Source organism: Notolepis coatsorum, assembly GCF_963971535.1.
Source record: "Notolepis coatsorum genome assembly, chromosome: 6".
NCBI lineage: Eukaryota > Metazoa > Chordata > Actinopteri > Aulopiformes > Paralepididae > Notolepis > Notolepis coatsorum.
This window is the reverse complement of record NC_140170.1, coordinates 96968949-96991660: the sequence shown is the minus strand read 5'-3', so window position 1 is coordinate 96991660 and position 22712 is coordinate 96968949. Positions and strand designations below refer to the sequence as shown.

The following is a 22712-nucleotide window of genomic DNA, read 5'->3' as shown; positions in this document are numbered from 1 at the left end:
TTATTATCATAACAGACAACAGCTGTTCATTTCTGTGCACGGACAATGTAGCCTCAGTCATGACAGACATGTCAGAGGAATTTAGCCCTATATTCATTCTATACACTAAATCTATGAAACTTCAAAACACTTAAACTTATGAATTTGCGTCAACTTGTTCCTTTCCTGTAACGGAAGAAATAGCTGACTGGCCAGTCATGAGGTTCCATGAGTCATCTGAGCTCTCTCTCTCTCTCTCTCTCTCTCTCTCTCTCTCCTTCTCACTGTCTGTGCATGCCATCACTACTGACACTAAAGGAGTGAAAACAAACATGTGGTCTTGCAAGGAAATCAAATAATATCATAAATTAGACTTATTTGGAATTCCCTTTCATATCATTTGTTTTTCTTTATCAACATTTGATACAAAACTGACATTGGCAGGACAGATACACATGATAATTGAGAATTTTTTTCTATATATAGACATTTCTATATAGAGATGGATTAAACTAAATAAGACTCGTGCACATCTAGTTGGACCCCGACTGGAGGTGCAGGTCAGCGCAAGAGAGATATATAAAGCTAAAAGAAGAATACCTTCAAAAGAAAGAAGGGACCGCACACTCATCGGGACTGGTTTTTGCTTTTTTTTTTATTGCACAACGCGTTTCGCTTCTGCTTCCTCAGGAGGAAGCAGAAGCGAAACGCGTTGTGCAATAAAAAAAGCAAAAACCAGTCCTGAGGAGTGTGAGGTCCCTTATTTCTTTTGAAGGTATTCTTCTTTTAGCTTTATATATAGATGGATATCGACGCTTCGAAAGAAAGAGGAAGAGGTCTATCTTGTAAACAGAAAATCTCATGAGAATGGAAAGCGTCAGAGATTAGTTTCACAATTAACAGGGAAATCTGTCTGGGTTTTTATCCTGACTCATTTCTCAGTTTCTCAGTCTATGAATCACGCAATCAGTCTGAAAATATACTGTGTGTGTGTATAATATGTTTACTTTGTGTGTGTATATATATATATATGTGTTTCTTTTCTTTTATGTCTCTGGGAATCTGATTCACAAAATTAACTAACAAAGACAGATCAAAGATGAGGAAAATCTAGAATTGTATCATGTTCATGAAAAAAAAATATATCGTCAAGCAACTACAAGTGAAAGGGCATTCAATGTACAAAGGACAAAAAGACATCCGTCTATGCGCTCCTGCTCCTTTCTCGGGACCAGACAAGGTGCCTAGCGGTCGGCATGGCAACAGGAGGACTGTGGAGCTGGAGCTCGGGCTGGGCTAGAGTACTGGACGTGACAAAAAGACAACGCCACGGCCACCTCTAGCTTTCCTGTTTGGTCTCCCCCCCTTTCCCCTTGATAAGGCGCTTGTGTCCCCTCTTCCCCGCGGGGCCTCTGGGCTTGGCGAAGGCCTGTTTGTGGGCGTGCTGCTTGGGATGGACCTCGTCGTACAGGAATTCCTCTGTCAGCTCGTCACCGTTGTCGATCTCCAACTGCGTATAAGACACGAGGATGAAGAGTCAAGTGTGTGGACCTACCCAACCAATGGCATATGAACCTATTGGCATACTGGGGAAATGCCCTGTAGAGCCCCAGGACTCTTATGTATATTAACGGCATCATTTCACTCATTTCAATTGGAATATGTGCTCATGCAAGCATGGATTTTAATTGAAAGGAGCCCAAGCATATTGTTTATGTACAGGGGTCCCAATTCTGTCAGATGTCCTTCATAAAAAGGCCCTTTAAGTTAAAATGTCTTCCTGGGGGAGTATACCCCAGACAGGGGGCCCCCTAGTGGTGGAAATATTCCTCCAGAATTTTTTTTTGCTTTTGTGCCATGCACTCTTGCTCTGCATTCCAGAGATGCTATAGGCAGAACTGCAGAACCATGAAAAATCTAATTTAACAATAATAACTGTAAGGGAACATATTTACCAAGAATTGCAGACAAAGTGACAAGTGAGTGACATTCATCCAGAAGTCTGTCATCTTGGTGCATTCCCAACAGATAATGTAAAACTCCCCAATCTATCTTGGTTGCATGAATTCATATATATTGCAGTTTGGAGATTGCAGTACTTTAATTATATGGAGTCTGACTCTGCATGGAATAACATAATTATAATGGATGGTTTGATGGGCAGAATTTCTGGAGGATTGTCTAATATGATCAGGTTGGGTTCCTTTCCACCCTGTTCCCACCTCTTATGTCATGCTCAGGTTGGGTTCCTTTCAGGTGGGAAATAACCTGAACATGACATAAGAGCAAAATGGCCACCGTGTGAATATGGTAAATTATTGTCAGCTATTAAAGTAGAGAGGTCTCTAATCTAAAGTCATGAAATTACTGAATGTTTAATAAAGTGTAAACATGTCAAAATAATGACCAAATATTATTACACTAATTTTAAGTTTGAGTGGGAATTTTTCCAAGGGACCACATTTTCATACCAGAGGAGAACCCACCTTAGCGTCCCGACCGCCTGTAGCTGTTCCGCAACCGTTCCTACTTCCGGGGTAGGTTTGATTGCCCGACAGGCACGTGACCCGCCGCGGCCACGCCCCGCGGCAGCCCCAGGAGCAAGCGCGCTACTGCTGGAGTTCGCTTCGCCTTTCACATCGCTGCCGTTGGCGAAAGCAGACAAATGAATGACTAATTCGGTCAGAAATAACGTAGCACTGCTTATATGCTTATTATGTCTGCGGGGTACAGTAAACGTTTCTCCCGGTACATTCTGAAGAGCACACCGCTGTATGTTGGAGAACCAGCGGTCTTCCTCACTCGAGTGAGACTAAAGCCATGCACAGCTCAGCCCTGTGAGATGCTTATGTCTGCGGGGTACAGTAAACGTTTCTCCCGGTACATTCTGAAGAGCACACCGCTGTATGTTGGAGAACCAGCGGTCTTCCTCACTCGAGTGAGACTAAAGCCATGCACTGCACAGTCTCTAACAGTGTAACAGTAAGAAGCATTTTGGATAAAAGTATTCTGTACTTCTGTATGACAACAATGTATGCCTTTCAAATGTTAAATGATTAAATGATACACAGCGAAATCTACGCTCTCGCCTCTCATCCTGCTTTCGCCAACGGCAGCGATGTGAAAGGCGAAGCGAACTCCAGCAGTAGCGCGCTTGCTCCTGGGGCTGCCGCGGGGCGGGGCCGCGGCGGGTCACGTGCCTGTCGGGGCCAATCAGGCCTACCCCGGAAGTAGGAACGGTTGCGGAACAGCTACAGGCGTCCTGACCCTGAGGTTGAGAAAGCATGCCGACCTATCACGGGTTGCAGGGACTAGATTCAGTGATACATTTGGATTTCTATATATTAGGGATGCTCGATATTGGCTTTTTTACCGATACCGATATCAACCGATACCGATATATGCAGGGTTTCCCCCCCCAAAAACGGAATAATTTCAGGTAATTAACATTACATATCTCTTGTTGTGGAATTAACACAACATTATGCATACTTTTGACAATAAATTAAATCAGAATTTGTTCTTAATTGCTTGCCTGGGTAAATAAAGGTTATAGAAATGTAAAAAAAAAAATTATATTATTTTTGTATTATATTATATTTATTATATTATTATTTAATATTTTCCGATATCACATTTTAATGCCAATATCGGCCGATAATATCGGTAGGCCGATAATATCGGACATCCCTACTATATATATATCTTTTGGTATACCTTTTTAGCAACCTCCAACTCGTAGTCTCTCTCCACATCTTCAAGCAGTCGACTCTTGCAGGTGGAGTAGAGCATCCTCTCCTTGATGCTGCAGCCGCACCCTGGCATGGAGTATATGAACACTAGAGGGAGAGAGAGGAGAAAGAAACTCAAACCCTGTCGTACCAAATATCAAGTAGAGTTGATGGTGTGTGTGTTTATTGTTTATTTTTTATTATATGGATCCCCATTAGTCTACACCCATGGGTGAAAGACTATTCTTCCTGGGGTCCGAACACATAACTTACAACATTGGAGTAATAAATACTTTAGCTTAAGTACATTCTCAATATCTTCAAAATCTCACAGAAAAACACACAAAGGCTCCAAATACAATACTAAACTAAATAAATCAATAACTCAACTGTATTTCATTATTCATAACAGAATTTTTCAACTTTTTCTTAAAAGTAAATTTGTTGCTGATCATCATTATCTTCACAGGTATACAATTCCAGTATGCAACAGCTCTATACATTACGGTTCTCTTAATGTGTGTGTGCAGAACACAGAGAATACAATACAACACACTATAACCCACTTTTAAATGTCAAAACGTCTCAGTGACCTCGAGACCACTCGATAGCTACATATTCATTGATATCATATGATATTTTCCAATTATGATCATGGAATTATCATTATGATCATGGACGGAGATTATCATCACAGCACAGACGAAAATCAGTGACATACCGATTGATTCCATGTAGTCTCCCTCGTGGGAGTGCTTGTAAAGGAAGAAGTGGTATCGGGGCGTGTCTGTGGGCACCCTGCGTGGGAGATCGCACATCTCTGTAGGGCTGGAGTGTACCAGATCAATAGTTTCCTTCTCTATGTCCAGCCTCTGAGAAATACACACAAAGAGAATGGAGGGGGGGGGGGGGCATGACAAATGATACTCAATGTATTTTCAAGTATATAGAATGTATACTCTTTTATGAAAACGAAGAGGTTGAGTATTCCTCTTTTTCATTCATTCTACACACCAGTTGTATGTAGTTGATGCGTTTTTGGCCAAGTTGTTGCAGGGCTCGCTTGGCCGTCTCCTGTAGCGGGAAGGCCAGACCCTGAAGAGTCTGGTGCTTACTCTCCACACTGATCTCTGCCTTTACCTGTGGGGGGCAGTGTGCGCACACACACGCACGCACACACCTTGTCACTTCAAGCCTCTGAATGCTTTATGAGGTGTACATTTGATATACAGTAAGAACTCTGAGTTCTGAACGGATCTGTACACTCACACTGTGCATCCATCTGTATCTGTGTGTATCTGTTTCAGTGGTGGAAGAAGTACACAGTTCCTTTACTTAAGTACAAGTATAAATACCCAGATAAATGAGCACTCTGGTAAAAGTAAAAGTCATCCTTTCAAATTCTACTTAAGTAGAAGTAGAAAAGTTTGCTATTCAATTTGCTATTGAATGTACTTAAGTATCTAAAATAAAAGTGTGCATTCTACATGTTGTGTGTCTATTCCAGTCCTTGGGTGCATTCAATCCTTGATCCATTGACCTCTAAATGTTATGTTAAAGTGGTATGTGGTCCAGTCATGCTGCTGATTAAATGTTGTGTTAAAGTGGTATGTGGTCCAGTTATGCTGCTAATTAATACCTCAAACAATTAGAGTGTCGGGCGCCCCAGTGGCGAACCACATAGCGCGCTCAGCCGCGACACGGCCGACCCGGGTTCGACTCCCGAACCCGTCGTTATTTGCCGAATGTCTTCCCCCCACTCTGTCTCCCGTTCCTCCTCTGTCTCTCTCTACTGGACTGCCCAGTAGAATAAATAAAGCGATAAAACGCAAAAAAAAAAAAAAAAGTGTCCACATCATATCACTCATGCAAGTGCAGGGTTAACACTTTGAGTGCCAGCCATGAGAAATCTCATTATTTCATGCCATGCGTTGAGTGCCAATGATGAGAAATCTCGTTATTTAATCGTTATTGCTTTTATTAGCGATATCCATTAATTTTTCATCAATCTAGCCTCACGTTACCATTGGGACTGTCTATGAGCTCGAACAGGGAAAATACCGCCCCCTATCGTCTCCCGGATGGTAATGCACCCATTGGATTGGACTCAATGAAAATGTATGAGAAAAAAAAATCCGGATTCCACATTTGACTTCTCAGGCATGTAACCCGAGCCAATCGGATTCATTGTGGACCCTCAGAACAGGGTGGAATTATGTGTTGGATCAATAAACGCGATCGATATTTGGAATGGCGATCAGGAATTGGAATAATCTTTTTGCAGAACATCTGATGTGAGGTAAGGAATCTATGTTACCAGTCTTGGGGTAATCAGATGTATCTTTCACATATATCTCAACGTGTCTGTGCGTGTATGTGTGCGTGTGTATGACGTTAGCGCTGACCAGGAAATAGATAATCGATTTTTCAGCCCGCTTCTCTAGCGTGCATAAGTACACATATACTATAGATAATCTAGCGTTTATTTGAAAACGATTCATAAATAGGCCGAAAAATTACAACGTGTTTTGTGTATTCCACTAAAGAGCTATTATCACGGAATCTTTTTTTTTTCTGGACATTTTTAAAAACTTCCGTTTTTCAAAACGGTATAAAATGGAAATGTACCGATGAAAAAACTATCCGTTTCATACATGTTGACTGCAAGCAAGTTTCATAGGTGCTCTTTTAGAGAGGTTTTGAAGGTGGGTAGTGATTCACATTCCTTTACAGCTGTGGGTAGGGCATTCCACATTGTTGTGGCATAATTGCGAAACGTGTTTAGTCCCTTGTTTGAGCCGAATCTGGGTTTAACATGATTTGTGGAGCTCCCTCTGGTGTTGTGGTCGTGGTATTCACTGACCTTTGGGAAGTATTTTGACATGTACATGGGTACCTTAGTGGTGTAGTGTATCTTGTAGACCAGGCCCATTGCAAGTTGCTGTACTCTGTCCTCTACTCTAAGCCATCCTAGGTTGTCAAAGTGGGCAGGGGTGAGGTGGGTTCTAGTAGTAAGGTCAAGCAGTAGTCTGACAAGTTTGTTTTGTGATGTTTGTAATTTTGTTTTTAGCGCCTTTGAGGTGCTTTGGTACCATGAGGTGCAAGCATAGTCGTAGTACTAGGGCTGCAACTAATGACTATTTTGGTAGTCGACTAATCTGTCGATTATCTTTTCGATTAGTCGACTAATCGAAAAACAATTATATTTAAAAAAATATATATATATAATTTTTTTTAGCACTACCTATCTTTGTGAAAGTGGCTTCTCAGCTATATATATATATAATAATAATAATATATATATTTTTTTTTATGACTAATCGACGCAACAATTCCTCGTCTACGATTTTTTATAATCGTAATCGTTGCAGCCCTACGTAGTACCCTTGAATGAGTGCTCCTGCCAGAGTCTTCAGGGTATTCTTGTTTACCAGAGAGGAGATCCGGTACAAGAATCGAGTTCGTTGGTTGACTTTTTTTTATTACATTGGATGCCATTTTGTCACAGGAAAGATTTGCCTCTAGTATGGAACCTAGGTATGTAATTTCATCTTTCCTTGTGACAATATTGTCACCCACTGTAACGAAGCCGTCGGTCTTGCTGAGTTTGTTTTTTTAACCGAAGAGAATGGACTCTGTTTCCATGTGTAATGATAGTTTGTTATCAGCGAGCCAGGTGCAGATTCTACCGAGTTCCGAGCTGAGGGTTTTTTCAACCTGTAACTTGTTCTTGTCAGAGACCAGCAGGGCTGAGTCGTCCGCGAACAGGAACAAGTTGCAGTCACAAGCTGACGACATGTCATTTGCATAAATTAGGAACAGTAACGGTCCTAGTGTGTGGATATGGTGCGTTTGTCTATGCCTGGGTCTTCTAATATGTCATGATGTGCTCTGTCCTTGTGTCCATGACTGTATTGTGCCCTGTATCCCTATCGTATGTTCTATTTGCTTTTGTTGTGTTTTTATTCTAATGTTATTTATCTTGATTTTATTCTGTTTTTATTGCTAACCCTTTTTCACACAGGATTTTTGCCTGTACCTTCTGGCAGGGGGACTGCCAATGGAAATGAGCCTTTTGGCTAAAATTGGGTGCATTTACATTTGTAAAATGTTTTATTAATGTATGCTAGGCTTGGGCGGTATGACGGTATTACGGTATACCAGGATATTTCAAAATCCCGCCGGTAGGATTCTCAATACCGTGACGTCACAGACTGCTATTACACTGACACGGAGTTGATTGTAGTGCACAGCATGCGCCAGCAGAGGGTTACGTGGCTATCGTTCTGTGAGCTAGCGTTAGTACTAGGCTGGTGCTGGCTAACTGGCTATCATTCTGTGAGCTAGCGTTGGTACCTGGCTGGTGCTGGCTAACTGGCTATCGTTCTGTGAGCTAGCGTTAGTACCTGGCTGGTGCTGGCTAACTGGCTATCGTTCTGTGAGCTAGCGTTGGTACCTGGCTGGTGCTGGCTAACTGGCTATCGTTCTGTGAGCTAACGTTAGTACTAGGCTGGTGCTGGCTAACTGGCTATCGTTCTGTGAGCTAACATTAGTACTAGGCTGGTGCTGGCTAACTGGCTATCGTTCTGTGAGCTAACATTAGTACTAGGCTGGTGCTGGCTAACTGGCTATCGTTCTGTGAGCTAACGTTGGTACCTGGCTGGTGCTGGCTAACTGGCTATCGTTCTGTGAGCTAGCGTTGGTACCTGGCTGGTGCTGGCTAACTGGCTATCATTCTGTGAGCTAGCGTTGGTACCTGGCTGGTGCTGGCTAACTGGCTATCGTTCTGTGAGCTAGCGTTGGTACCTGGCTGGTGCTGGCTAACTGGCTATCGTTCTGTGAGCTAGCGTTGGTACCTGGCTGGCGCTGGCTAACTGGCTATCGTTCTGTGAGCTAGCGTTAGTACTAGGCTGGTGCTGGCTAACCGGCTATCGTTCTGTGAGCTAACGTTAGTACTAGACTGGTGCTGGCTAACTGGCTATCGTTCTGTGAGCTAGCGTTGGTACCTGACTGGTGCTGGCTAACTGGCTATCGTTCTGTGAGCTAGCGTTGGTACCTGGCTGGTGCTGGCTAACTGGCTATCGTTCTGTGAGCTAGCGTTGGTACCTGGCTGGTGCTGGCTAACTGGCTATCGTTCTGTGAGCTAGCGTTCTGTGATTTGTTTACTTGGTAACACGGGTTGCTAAGGAATTTAAGTTAGAGGTTGAAGAAAGTGCACTTTTAGGTTGAAAGAACGGCCCTAATGTCAACGTGTTTCAATATAAGCGGTATGTATGGTGATAACGAGTATATTGTTAGCTCCGCCCTCACCTCATTCAGCGCCAATCACGGAAGAAGTCGGGTTAACTCGCCATGCGTTGAACGCCAATCACGAGAAATCTCGGGTTTTAATCGTTATTTCTTTAAATAAAGGTTGTAATATGTAAATGTATTTGATTTGACTGTAAATGTTATGAATTGAAAATGGGGGAAGAAGTCCTTCTCTGGTCTGCATCCCCTTAACACTTTCAGTGCCACGCCTGGTTTTCCGCTTTACCGCTTGAATGCCACCATCGGCGCCAATGTTAACGTTAATATCGCCTAATCTATGTTTTAAATTATGGCTATGTGTCTAATCTGCCCATCGCATTATCAAAGACTATTTTCCAGTCAGTGCTGTGAAGGCAGATTGTTTTTTTATCGCGTCGTTTTCGTTTCAGAGCAGTTAGAAAAGCCCCCGTTTTGATATAAAAAACAGCTCATTCTGGAGCATTCTATGAAAATCGTCTTTTAGTGGAATATTCCACAACGTTGATATTCGTCGGCCTTTTTATGAATAGTTTTCAAATAAAAGCTAGATGATCAATATTATACGTGCACGCAAGCACATTACGGCCTGTAATAGAATAATTGTGATCGAATATCAATTAATATGCTTGCATTACATGCCTCAAGAATACATTGGCCTTGACACTAACAATACTGTGTCTGCCTTCGTGACATCTTGGCATTCTGTGTTTTATCATGTGACCTCGACACGACCACAGGGTCTGACTTCGTTACATCCCTTTGCCCATGTACCATATCTGGGACCTTAATCTGTTTACAATTCGTATGACACCTCAAATGAGATAAACCTTTGATATACAACTAAATACTGTGTCCATAATGACCGCATGGCCCATTGTACAACGAAGTATGCCTGTACACCATGGCCTGTGTATATTCTCATGTTAAAACACATAATCGCTTTTGGTTCCTATGGTGTGAAATATGTACCAAGAGGTCAAACTCATGACTAGACTTTCATTGCGACACAAGGCAGCCACTTGACCCTTTTGCGATCTCTGACAAGCAGAAGCATCCTGTGAAACTAACTTACAACGCATTTACGACATCTCCAACTGTCTCAAGTTCACAGTTCAAGCGATGTTGCAAACAATGCAACACCTCACTTCCTGAAAACACACACACACACACACGCCCACGCATATGCAAGCACACACACATAGCCGTGCACACACGCACATACATACACACGCACACACATGCACGTGTAAGCATAACACACACACAAGCACACTTTCACTTCTTGAAGTCACACTCACACACACACACACTCTTGGGACTGGGAGAATGCTATATATTCTTCTGAACTCCATCTATCTACACACATGTTGGCATCTTGCTTTGCTGTCTGTCAGTGTGTGTCCAGCCTTGTGGCTGCTCAAATTAAAACCAACAAACGTCCATTTGTTTCCGTGTTAATCTTTATTTCAACAGCTACACTTAAATATTCCAATACAGGCCGCGCACTGATAATCGCTCCGTTGATTTCCTCACAGACTTTTACAGTGAAACCGAAAGAAGACATTTCACAAAACAGCTTATAACTTCATCAAACTTACTCTGATTATCCTACCACTGATAACATAGAGTCCTTACCTGACATCAGATGGTATCCAACTGGTATATTCCAATTCCTGATCACCATTTGAAAAAATTGATACGTGTATGGATCCAACGCGATACAGTAGAACTCCATGATCCGCGGGGCTCTGAGGCTCCAGAATGAACTCTGGTAACCCCGGCTGGATCAGTGAACTGGAAAATGTGGAGTACCGGATTTTTTTCCCCATTCATTTTCATTGAGTCCATTCCAAAATCACTTATGTCATCTGGGAGACGACAGGGGGCGCTTTTTTCCACAGTGATCGCCGGCGCCCCTCGGCTATACTCGGGTAGACTCGGGTGATGCAATAATTTTTCAGATCGCAAAAAAAAAAAAAATCCGAGAAATCTCGTGAGTGGCATTCTACGTCACTATTAAAAACCCGAGAAATCTCGTGAGTGGCACTCAAAGTGTTAACAATTGTGTATTGCGCCATACTGTATTGTGCCCATTCTGCAATATGTTAAAGTTAGCAATCAATCAATGTATTACCATAGTGTCTTTATACCTTCATCACTGTAGGCTACATATTAATACTACAACTCGTTAAAGCTATAAAAAATACCTATGGTCATTAATTTAGCAGTGGGAATATCATTTTTGGAACAGTGTGTGTGTCTACAGAGAAAAGTGAGATAGAAAAAAAGCCAATGCGATTTTGTGTTTTCCCTCAATATCTCTGCAATGCCTGCGAGTTACCAGTAACTGTATTTGTCATACCATGACAATTCACGACAACTTTTAAAACGGATCAATTTATATTTATAAATCGCATTCAGGAAATTGGGCCAGTGAAGGCATGCTCTCCGTGGAGGAATGGGAGGGGACAGGGGAGGCGCAGAGCAAACGGCTGTTCACCAACACATTTACACATTCCTGCATCACATACAGTAACTTTGTATTGTTTTATCCACAGAAGATTTGCAAATCTTTTGTTCCAGAGACAAAAGCCACAGAGTGGGCAATCAAGAGACACTGGCTACGTTGATTTGACACCCTCGGTGCATCAGTCTCTCCCCTGAGCTCTGAGCAAATCCGCTCGCTGTTCTTATTCGGGTCGCAACCGTCTCCCGGTCTGACTTCCTGTGATAATGTTCTAATCTACAGTGCTGCCACCTGTCGTCACGGAGGGGAATTGCAGCCATTTTGTAAAAATGTATAAGTACAAAATACGTGCCAATTCCGTGAACGTGAACAGGGCGTGAAGAAGGTTGAAAAAACAGGAAAATCCCGGAAAAACGGTAGGGTTGACAGCTATGACTGCGTGTGTTTTCGGGACGCATCTCTCCTCTCTCTCCCTCGTCTCGGAGCATTTACACACAAACCCAACTGTGTGTGTGTGTTTTTGGGACGCATCTCTCCTCTCTCTCTCTCCCTCGTCTCGGAGCATTTACACACAAACCCAACTGTGTGTGTGTGTTTTTGGGACGCATCTCTCCTCTCTCTCTCTCCCTCGTCTCGGAGCATTTACACACAAACCCAACTGTGTGTGTGTGTGTTTTCGGGAGGCATCTCTCCTCTATCTCTCTCCCTCTCTCTGTCTGTCTCTGTCTCTGTCTCTCTCTCGCTCGGTTCTCTCTCGCTCTCTCTCGTATGTATCACGCTGTGTGGGTGACTGTCACTCAAAGCGCTTATGGGCGGAGCCAGGCCAAAACAGCTTGGAATCTTGAAGTGGAAAGATGCTGCTTTTGAATACTTGATTAGAAATACAAAACAATGATTTATTTTGGAAAAAAACGTTATAGATGTGTTCCATAGACTCACAGGAATTGTGTAAAGTTGCCCAAATAGTGAAAGGAATAGCAAGACATGTCCCCTTTAACTCACCTGCTTAACCCTGCCCTTGGAAAGCAAAGCAACAACAACAAAATAATGAGTTAAGCAGGAACACTGACATGTTAAGACAAGCACATGTTAAGACACCACAGGATACTACAGAAGAGCTCTACGCAATGCACAATGACAAGCCTGTTGACCTCTCACCTCTGTGAGTTTGATCCTCTGTAGCTCCTGTTCAGCTAACGTGAGCGGGGCGGGCGCGGAACAGGATGACACATGGCGTTGGTAGCCCTGGAGACAGATGTCCTCCTAATGGTGCGAGCAAAAACAAGAGGGCTGTGTATGCGTGCGTGTGTGAACGCTTCACAAAGCAAGTCATCCCTACGTTAATAGAAAGATGTGACAGTTGAACGGTGAATATTTTGATAGAGATGAGCACATGAAGCTGCTTTGATATACGAGTCAGAATTGATACTAGTCTTACCTCGACTGTACCGAACATCTCGTCCTTCACATGGCCGCCTCCGAACTCCTTCTTCACCGTGGCCCTGGTGGCAGCGTACAGCATCTTTTGTCTCACCTGGAGCCAACGGAAGGGTTGATAGAAGAATGTTTTTCATTTAGAAAATTATTTTAGTAGGAGGACGTTTTATTTGATCAGTTTGCACGTACCACACTTAAACAGATGTGTTCTTCAGTTATTGGTGTAAAATTGTGGAATTCTCTCCATAGCAATCTTAACACAATCTGCGCCAACAACGTTTATTATATACATGTTTGCTCGACAACCGTTGAACGCCAACCACGTATATATACGTTATTTGGTCCATTTTCCTTTTTTTCGATTTTAATATTCTATTCAATGTCACGGACCTGTATGTTGCCGTTAAAAGGCATACTGGGATCCCGAGGGTGCAGTACCGTCCAGATGCGGCTAGGTGGCAGTATCGAGAGTGCAGTAAACCCTGTTCCAGACCGTGTGTTACGTTTAAATCCCTCCGGGCGCTAAATCTAGACGGAGCCGAGTAAATTGCTTCATCCGACCACTTCGAAACGCATCTGGCACACTCGATCCATAAGTTGTGCCAAATTATGTCCGGGACCAAATGGACACCAATACTGGAAATCGCGATCAGACAATTGGAATATTCTTTTTGGAATACCCCCGACCAAAGGTAAGGACTATCTGACATCAATTTCAGCTTGATCCAACAATGTTTTCATTTCGATCCAGCTGATCAGCGTGTGGGGTTCACAACGAATGCTGTTACTGGCAATCAAAGCATCATAAACGAACCCCCCCCCCCCCTTTTTCATGCATTCATGATGAAACATAATACCTATTATATACATTTGATTTGGAAATAGTAGCGTGTCCAGGGATGAAACGCCAATGCTTTTAATATAATTCACGTAGGGCCCTATAACTCAGCTCTCCAGGAATTAGCCTGGATCACTCCGTAACTATACTTATATTCACCACGGGATAACGTGCAAACGTATTCATGAAAAAATTTATTCTTTTTTGCATCTTGGACAGAAGATAGTTACTGTCAAATGACCATAGTATTGTATCCATAGCTATAATATAGAATATAGATATAGCTCTACAAACAAGGTGACACACTCCTATATTTTAAAGCGTGGCCTAGCTAGAACAGGATAAGGATAATAGCTGGCAGTGGATGAGTTTTAAGGGGTGTAATAATATTTGTCAAATCAAAAATAATTATAAAAATAAAATATTTAGTCATTATCAAATATGAATCTGAATAGTGAGACCCTTTCTTTTATTTATTTTCTTTCTTTCCTTTTTTTTCTTGTTTAATCTGTAAATTGTTTGTTTCTTTGTATATTGTATAAATTATTATTTTGTGTAAATTAGGTTGTACACCGACCATCAAGTGTTACTTGTTTACTTCAGGAATAGGGGGCAGGTAATTATACGAATTTTTCTTCTTACTGCTCCTTTTGCCCATGGTAGAACTGGATTTATGTGTTTGTATGAGAACTGTATGATTTATATTAAATTTATAAATTTATAAATAAATAAATGTATAATTTATTTTTATTTAAATTTATAATAAAATGTATATCAAAATACTTCCCAAAGGTCAGTGAATACCACAATCACAACACCAGAGGGAGCTCCACAAATCATGTTAAACCCAGATTCGGCTCAAACAAGGGACTAAACACGTTTCGCAATTATGCCACATCAATGTGAAACGCCCTACCCAAATCTGTAAAGGAATGTGAATCACTACCCACTTTCAAAAACACTCTCAAAGAACACCTACGGGAGACTGCAATTCGAAACTGGCCCCTGTAAATGTCCTAACACAACCCCCTCCAATGTACAGTAAATGACCAAGTATGGTTTTGTCAATATTCCAATGTACAGTTTTGCTTGTACAGTTGTACAGTGTCCCCCACCCACCCACCCCTCCTACCCAACCTCCCCCCCACCCACCCAACCACCTCCAATGTACAGTCCCCCCCACCCCACCCCCCACCTACCCAACCTCCTCCAATGTACAGTTTCTACGTCAAATGTATATACTCTCTTTTCTGGACTCTTTTCGTATCACAAACAGTACTGTATTTGCAAATCTGGTATGTCATAAATGTATAGAAGTAGCAGTACTGTCTATCTGTATGTCATGTACCGGTATGTCATACATGTTATGATGAATTGAAAATGGGGGACCCAGATGTAAACAAGACGAAAGTCTTTCTCTGGTCAGCATCCCCTTAACAATTGTATGTATTGAGCTGTACTGTACCCATTCTGCAATCTGTTAATAAAGTTTTCAATCAATCAATCAATCACTTCCATGTGGCAAATAAAACTCTGAATCTGAAAATCTGAATGTGTCTATTGCTGTGAATAATCTACATGCTGTCAGAAACCCTGGATGTTCTCTGAAACCTGGACATGAAGGGTAATGCCACCCATTTTAAGAATTCACATTATGTTCTCCCTGTGCCCCAGGACAGGAATGTACTGTCACTGGGATGTAAAATTGGGGTCTACTCCATAGACAATGAACGGGGGTCTTACTTTGTGAGGCCATAAACTGTTTGCGTGAGCTCTTTACACCCAAATTAGGTTTTAATCCTCGATCAATGCTAGAATACTGAACTGAACTGTCCTGGCACACAGGAAGAACACGTGTGAATTCATGAAATGGGTGATTTAAAGGTAATGTGTCGAAAAGGTTACGTTTGGGTAAGTACAAACTTCTGGTTCAATGCATAATTTAACAAGAACACAGAGTGTTGATGCAAAGCCAAAGATATAGAACAGTAGATTAGGACATGTCATAATTAATTTCCATTCTGGGATGCAAACACATGGCAGCCATCTGACCTGGTCCGGTTCTACACCTGCATGAACTGAAGCAAATGAAAAAAGTATGTATGGTGCTTTTACCTATTTTTACATAAACCTTTTATTAACTGTCATAATGTATTGCATTATATTTGTAACCACCTAAGGTGTTTATAATAGTTGGAAATACCTTACTGGAATACATTTTCTACAGATGAGCTAACATGGAAGTACAACTTAAATGCATTTTAATGCAAAGAACCTTTTGTTCTTTGTGTAATGGTTTTCTAGTTGGTCCATAGCTCAGTCTCTTGTGTAAACATAAGAGTAGTAGACTATTTGGTTTATCCCTAGTAATCAGATTTGCTAATAGTGGCCAAGATAATGATGACTTGTGAATAGAATAGTTTTAAATATAATTTCTGTGTAAATAATGAGGTAAACTAGGAAATGCAATAAAGCTCAAGAAAATATGTTAAGGGATGAAATAAACATAAACAGCAATGCTATTGTTTTATCTCTATGTGCAAAGCATCATCGCATTGATCGAACTGGTCTTATACAAAGTGCTGTGTCTGTGAACCGCCACTAGGGGCAGAGTTGCAAACCATAAGTGAGTAAACATGTGAGTGAACGTGAGAGTGAGTTAGCTTATAGAGCCTAGGTGCTTTGCATCTAAAAACGTCAATATGTACCATTTTAAGCGTATTAGCTTACATATTTCTTGGTAAAAAAAATCAATATAGGAGGTTTAAAGCTGCAATGTCTATTTTCTGACCACTAGAGGGCCACAAATCGCTACTAGAAACAAACTCCATTTAAACATGAAAATGCCTTACTAGCACAATATTATTGTAACTAAGAGATTTGCTGAAAAAAAAGTTTTGTGGATGGATTCCAAGATTTAAACTGCAATACATACAACTTTCTCTTTGGCATTTGCCGTTTGTTAACTCATTCAGCGCCAGGGGTCGCTGTTTAGTGTTTACCTTCTGGGTAGAACACCATCGCTGTAAGTCAATGGGGAGACTGCGAAACTTGCGAGTGCTTAAAATATATGAAATATTATAGCTATGGATCTAATAACACTGTCGATTGTCAGTGAGTTGCTTCTGGTCAACATGCAAAAACCTGATTGTTTTTTCATTCGTACATTTCCGTTTTATACCGTTTTGAATATAGTTTGGGCGATTCTTAGTAATCCCAGGAAAAGACGCGATAATAGCCATTTAGTGAAATCCAGTTATCACGTTGTCATTTTTTGCCTGATTATCGCATCTTCCTGAAATCAACGCTAGATTGTCGTTATTATCCTTCCTCATTCAGGGCTTGGACCGGCACGCCTATTCACCTATAAACATAATACTGTTCTGTCAGGACAATATTGATGCAATTAAGAGATTCGCTAAAGCACAGGCTGGATTTAGTCAACAAAGAAAATAAATGATATAGAATAACAACAGACTGGCCGCTGGTGGATGGCAAGTGGTCATAAGAAGTTTTGAAAATGTGAAAAATAGTTATTGCAGCTTTAAAAACACGAGAATACCCTGCTTGAATCAGAGACAATACATTCTGTCTGGCACATTAAGTCGTAGTACTACATACTGGAGACTGGTCAGGGGACCATGAGATGAAGATCCATTCGTAGCCCTGTGCATTCTCTGAGTCCAGGCGGTACAGCAGGTAGCAGGGCTCCTCGTCATCCAGGAGAGGCAGCAGGAACTTGTCATAATCCTGGTCCCAGCTCTTCTCCGGCTCTCTGTAGGCACCCAGCACCAGCTGCTCTGAAACCCAGAGCATCACCTATCACACACCTCCCCCTCTGGTTTCCAGGGGTTCCCAATCAACGAGAGCCCCAAAATACACATACACGTCACTACACACTGGTGAGGGTTTTATTCCCTGTTGTGCAATGTCATTTAGTCCAGAATCCCACTTCAGTCAGTTACTGTAGGTGAGGTGATGACATTGGAGAGAGTGAAACCTATGATCAGAATAGTACTTGTGCTCATTTCTAGTGTAAGAGCTAATGGAGAAATTAAATTCTTCATTTGGTGTGCCCCCCCCCCCCCCCCCCCCCTCCTCTCATGGCCCCTGGCCCTGGGGGTCCCAAACCAAACTTCAACACATGCTCTATATTTAAGATCGCCTTTGCCAAACACACACAACACATTTTCTTTAGTGACATCATCCTTATCCATCTCCTATTTCTGGCTTCTTTCAACGTTCCCGTGCCCCCAGCTTTCACTTCCTCTCGTGCTCAGCGCTAAACTAACACCCGGCTTACTTCTGTCTCTCAACACCTCAATTGAGAATGAATCAGGCCTCAATAATCTATGCTAAATTGTTCATCAAGGCCAAAGAAGACCAACTACATAGTGTTGATTGACGCCACTCACATAATCCTCTCAATGCAATGGTATTAATGGCGAAGCCAACAACCACATAAGAAAAACGACGTGAACAATATACAATATACACACACAAATACACAAAAACCTAAAGTCCAATGTCCTTGGCTTGTGGGGTGCAGGAAGGGGGGATTTCCTGACCATCTCCCAGAGCAGTTGCTATTCTGAGCCTCAACACATTCCAACTCAGCATGGACACATACTTTCCATCGGTCATTCTCTGTTTCGTTCCCTCGAGGCTCGGTCCTGTATATTGTATATAGAACACAAACTCACGCACACAACCGCGCGCACGTATACCCCCCCCCCCCTACCCAACCTCCTCCAATGCTGACGCTTTTATCCAAAGCGATTTACAAGTTCTGTACGACAATCATCAGGAAGGGCACAACTCTATCAGCTGAGTAACTACAGTGCTACTGCTACAGTGTAGGTTAGTTTATTAGGACAAGTGCATGACAGTAAGGTTGGTTAGTTAGGGTTAGATTTAATTTTTTTTTTTTTTTTTATAGTGGTTGAAGAAGTGCGTCTTTAGTCGACGGCGAAAGATTGGACGGGTTTTGGGTTTTGGCTGTCCTAACTGTGGTGGGAAGTTCATTCCACCATTGTGGGGCAATAAGGACTGAGAAAAGGCAGGCTCTCCTTGATGACTGCGAGTTGTTTGCTGTGTGTTGTTTTCCAAAGGTTAAATAATCACTTCATTGCTTCTGAGCACATGACGTGTCACGTGACGCCAATGCGGCGGATGAAAAACAAGCGGCATCATACCACATTGCCCGCGCATCAAAGCGGTGATGAAATAGGGTGGAAATGATCCTGTTTCTCTTTTGACGTTGGTTGGGCTAGCCTTTAACACATGTGTCACTGGAGAGCAGGGCGCATTCCGCGTCAACTCGCGCACAAGCTGCTCCAAATAGCCCAGCGACAGTCCCCCAAAAGCCCCGAGCGGTTCGATATAGTGGGCAAGCCCAGACAGTATTTGCTTTGCGACAGTCGGACGCTGTGTACCCGGCGAGCGCTCGTCTGCCAGTTGACCCATAAATCATCCCAAGATACCTAGAACTAGATATTCAAAGGCCAGAGACAGCCCTGGCTGGCACATCAAAAAGACAGAGACTCCACCTGTAGGTGCTAATGTTTTCCGTCACAACAATTGTGAGATTGAATAGTTTCTATATTCATATTATTCCTATTTCTACTATTACACAATTTAATGTGGCTATTTAAATGTTGTATTGTGGTAACCTACTGCCCATTCAGAGAGGTGTATGTATGGGGTACATACAGTGAGTGTTACCCTGAGATCTACCATTAGCCTAATATTATTATTTTAATTATGGAAGAGATGATTTTGGATAAATTGATTTGCAGTTGTACAAATGGATGAATGTATGTAGTTGCTGTCCATTATCGATTGTGGAATGTCCATCTTTGATGGTGGGATATTCCTTCTAATAGGCTCAATGCATACAGACGTGGCACTGACAGCCCATGGTCCCTGCTTGGCCTTACCCGAGGAGGTGTTGGCTAGATCTGTCTGGAACGTTCTTTGTTCCTCAGTTTTATCTGATGAAGGTCTAAGGACCAAAACGTTGTATCTCTAATAAAGTTTATTGCAAGTAAAAGGGACAGTGTGCGGGAGTTCTTATGCCCAGCACAACATGACACAAACTGGCATGGGACAAGATATCTCCCATACAGGATGTAAACATGTCCTGAATATTACAGGCTACCTTCAACCGATGCCTTGCCTCACTGACCCTTGAGTCAGATGCCCCGGGTGGCACGTGCTTCACTGGATGCCTGCCCTCACACAGCTGAACAACAGCTGCCCCTCACCGTAGCCCCATGACTATTTCTTCTCTACATCTAGATGATGTTTGTCTATAGAGTGATAGACATGGGAATAGAGGAAGATTACTTTATTGACAATTTACGTGAAGCGATTTAAAGTTGTATTTTTGCATATCCCTCCAAGATAAACATACCCGTAGCCCCCCACACACACACACGTGCATTTCTAAAGAGAGGTCAGAGTGCAGGGTCGCAACACCAGAGGGAGTTCCACAAATCATGTTCAACCCAGATTCGGCACAAACAGGGTCTAAACACGTTTCGCAATTATGCCACATCAATGTGGAACGCCCTACCCAGTACCACAGCCATAAACATTTTTGAATCCCTACCCACCTTCAAAACCGCTATCTACGGGAGGCTGCAATTCTAAACTGTCCCCCGTAAATGTCCAAACCCCCCCTCCCACCCCCTCCTAACGTACAGTTTCCTCCCCCTCGTATGTATATATTTTCTGTTAGGATCTCTGTTTAACAGTACTGTATATTTGCATATCTTGTATGTCACAAATGTAACAGTACTGTATACCTGTATGTCATGTATGTCAGAAATGTCATGATATATATCTGTATGTTGCGTATGTCATTAATGTCATTATGAATTGAAAATGGGGGACCCTGATGTAAACAAGACGAAAGTCTTTCTCTGGTCTGCATCCCCTTAATAATTGTCTGTATTGAGCCCTACTGTATTGTACCCATTCTGCAATCTGTTAATAAAGTTTTAAATCAATCAATCAATCAATCCCCCTGGAGCAGTTTTGGGGCTCAGTGCTTTGCTCAAGGGCACTTAGGCAGAGATGGTAGGCACCTCAGATGTAATACAAGTTACACTCCAGTTGCCAGCTTACAGGTGGAATATACCTTCCCGTCAAGTGCTGGGGATCAAACCAGCAATCTTTCAATTATGCTCTATGAGCATCAAACTGGGAATCATACCTGTATGATGAAGGGGTGGGACTTCACCATTTTCACCACCGGGTGTCACAGTGTGTGACTGTTCTGGTCAGAGTGTCAGACTATCTAGTAATGTATTGCTCTCCACTTTTGGTTTGGGCAGGTATGGTTTTGTTGTGGGTGAATACGTGATTGGTAACAGGATATTTGGCAGAGTTTCAACTTAACCACTTTCTTATGACGCAATGTTGAATGAACAAGCTATTCACTTGCAGTAAACAAAGTTAATGTTGTGCATGATCATTAACTTGTGATCTCACAAGGTCAGGACAGGACAGTTGCCCAACATATTGTGAAAGCTGTGTTTTGATCAAGTAACTGAACAAAACCACGTCATAGGGTACATCACTGAGTACCGTTTCAGGAGTAGTAACTTTTTAAGTAGCTTAGGTGATTTGTCACAAATTAACCTGTTTTTCTTTTAATTTTTTTTTACATAAGAAGCAGAAAATAGTAGCATTTGTTAGCTCTGGGGGGGGGGGGGGGGGGTGGTATGAAGCATGTGATTTTTCAGATAACATGCTTCATGACCTCATTGACTTCCACTAGCAACAAAAGCTAATGTTTTCTGTTTTCAATATCTCCATAACCAAAACACTCGTGTTAGTGCTCTCTGGTTGGCCTGAATGGACTTCCTGTTTGTGACAAGGAAGGCTTCAGACGAAAACGTGGACTATCCCTTTAACAGACTTTCACAGATAAACTTTTATAAATGTATACATGCTAGCCCACTGAGATCTTACAGGTTATCATCTCAACACCATCACCAACAACCTGGCTCACTCACCGTCTTCGATTCGCACCTGGATGAGGCGCACGGCACCACATCTTGCCCTAGCCAGGAACTCCCTGAGCTCCGGCGTCACTACTAGAACCAGAAACATGGCGGGTCAGCAATTGTCCGTTCCCCCCAGCTGGGTCCTCTACCAGGGGGCCGAGAGGAGGATGAGGGGTCCCGGAGGGGAATGAAGTTCCACAGCCAGAGGCACAGAGATTCGGTCCAAATCAAGAGAGAGACACTATGGTCCCGACCAAAGAGTTCTGTAACAGGGTCCCGACCGGTTGAACAAAAAAAAATTAAATAAAATCTTTACGAGGGCCTTTGTGACAAAGCACTGAACGTGTGAGAGAATCACTGAGTAAGTGTGAACACTGAGAGTGTGACAGTATGAGAGGGGACAGGGCTGGAGTAACTAGGGCAGGATCATGTGAACTCAAGAGAGGGAACCTGATCACCACCTTCCCAAATTTAGCTGCCACTGACGGCTGAGCCTCGGATATCGGCCTATCCCTACCCCCACCCCTCCAGGACCTATGGGGAGGGCGGGGAGAGAGAAGGAAGTAGTGACATGCAAACTCAACTCCTTACTAACTTCTGGGTGCCTGACCCAGAAACCATTCAGCCAGGTGTAATGTCTTCAACTTTGGCTGACCGTGCTATAAAGTGGGACAACTTAGCCCCGAGAGCTGTCAGTTCTGGGATGCCAACAAATTCGATGACATTATCTTTAATTTCCCTTAATGGGAAATTGGTTGGACAGTCAATTCGAAGAGACATTAAGAAAATAAAAACAGCATTGTGGACCCAAAATACAGACCGTAGACACATAATACATAGAATATAGTCTCCTGAAATCAGATCATTCTCAGTTCATAAAACAGTGCAGTGCAAAACAGCTCACCATCCTTTGTTGTCAGTATGCACGTGCAGTTTCAGCAAGGTGATGAGGTACA

At 42.5% G+C, this 22712-nt stretch overlaps 1 protein-coding gene across 1 annotated transcript; it reads right to left on the bottom strand.

Moving 5' to 3' along the window:
* Positions 1-817: 817 nt before the first annotated feature.
* Positions 818-22047, bottom strand: twf2 (twinfilin actin binding protein 2). The gene is made up of 8 exons (XM_084316573.1): positions 21766-22047; positions 17363-17541; positions 12905-13000; positions 12625-12729; positions 4725-4850; positions 4432-4582; positions 3697-3818; positions 818-1489 (listed from the first exon to the last, which is right to left on the bottom strand). Exons 1-8 carry the CDS (start codon positions 21860-21862, stop codon positions 1319-1321), a joined length of 1047 nt encoding a protein of 348 aa, XP_084172699.1. The 5' UTR covers positions 21863-22047; the 3' UTR covers positions 818-1318.
* Between the last annotated feature and the right edge of the window lie 665 nt (positions 22048-22712).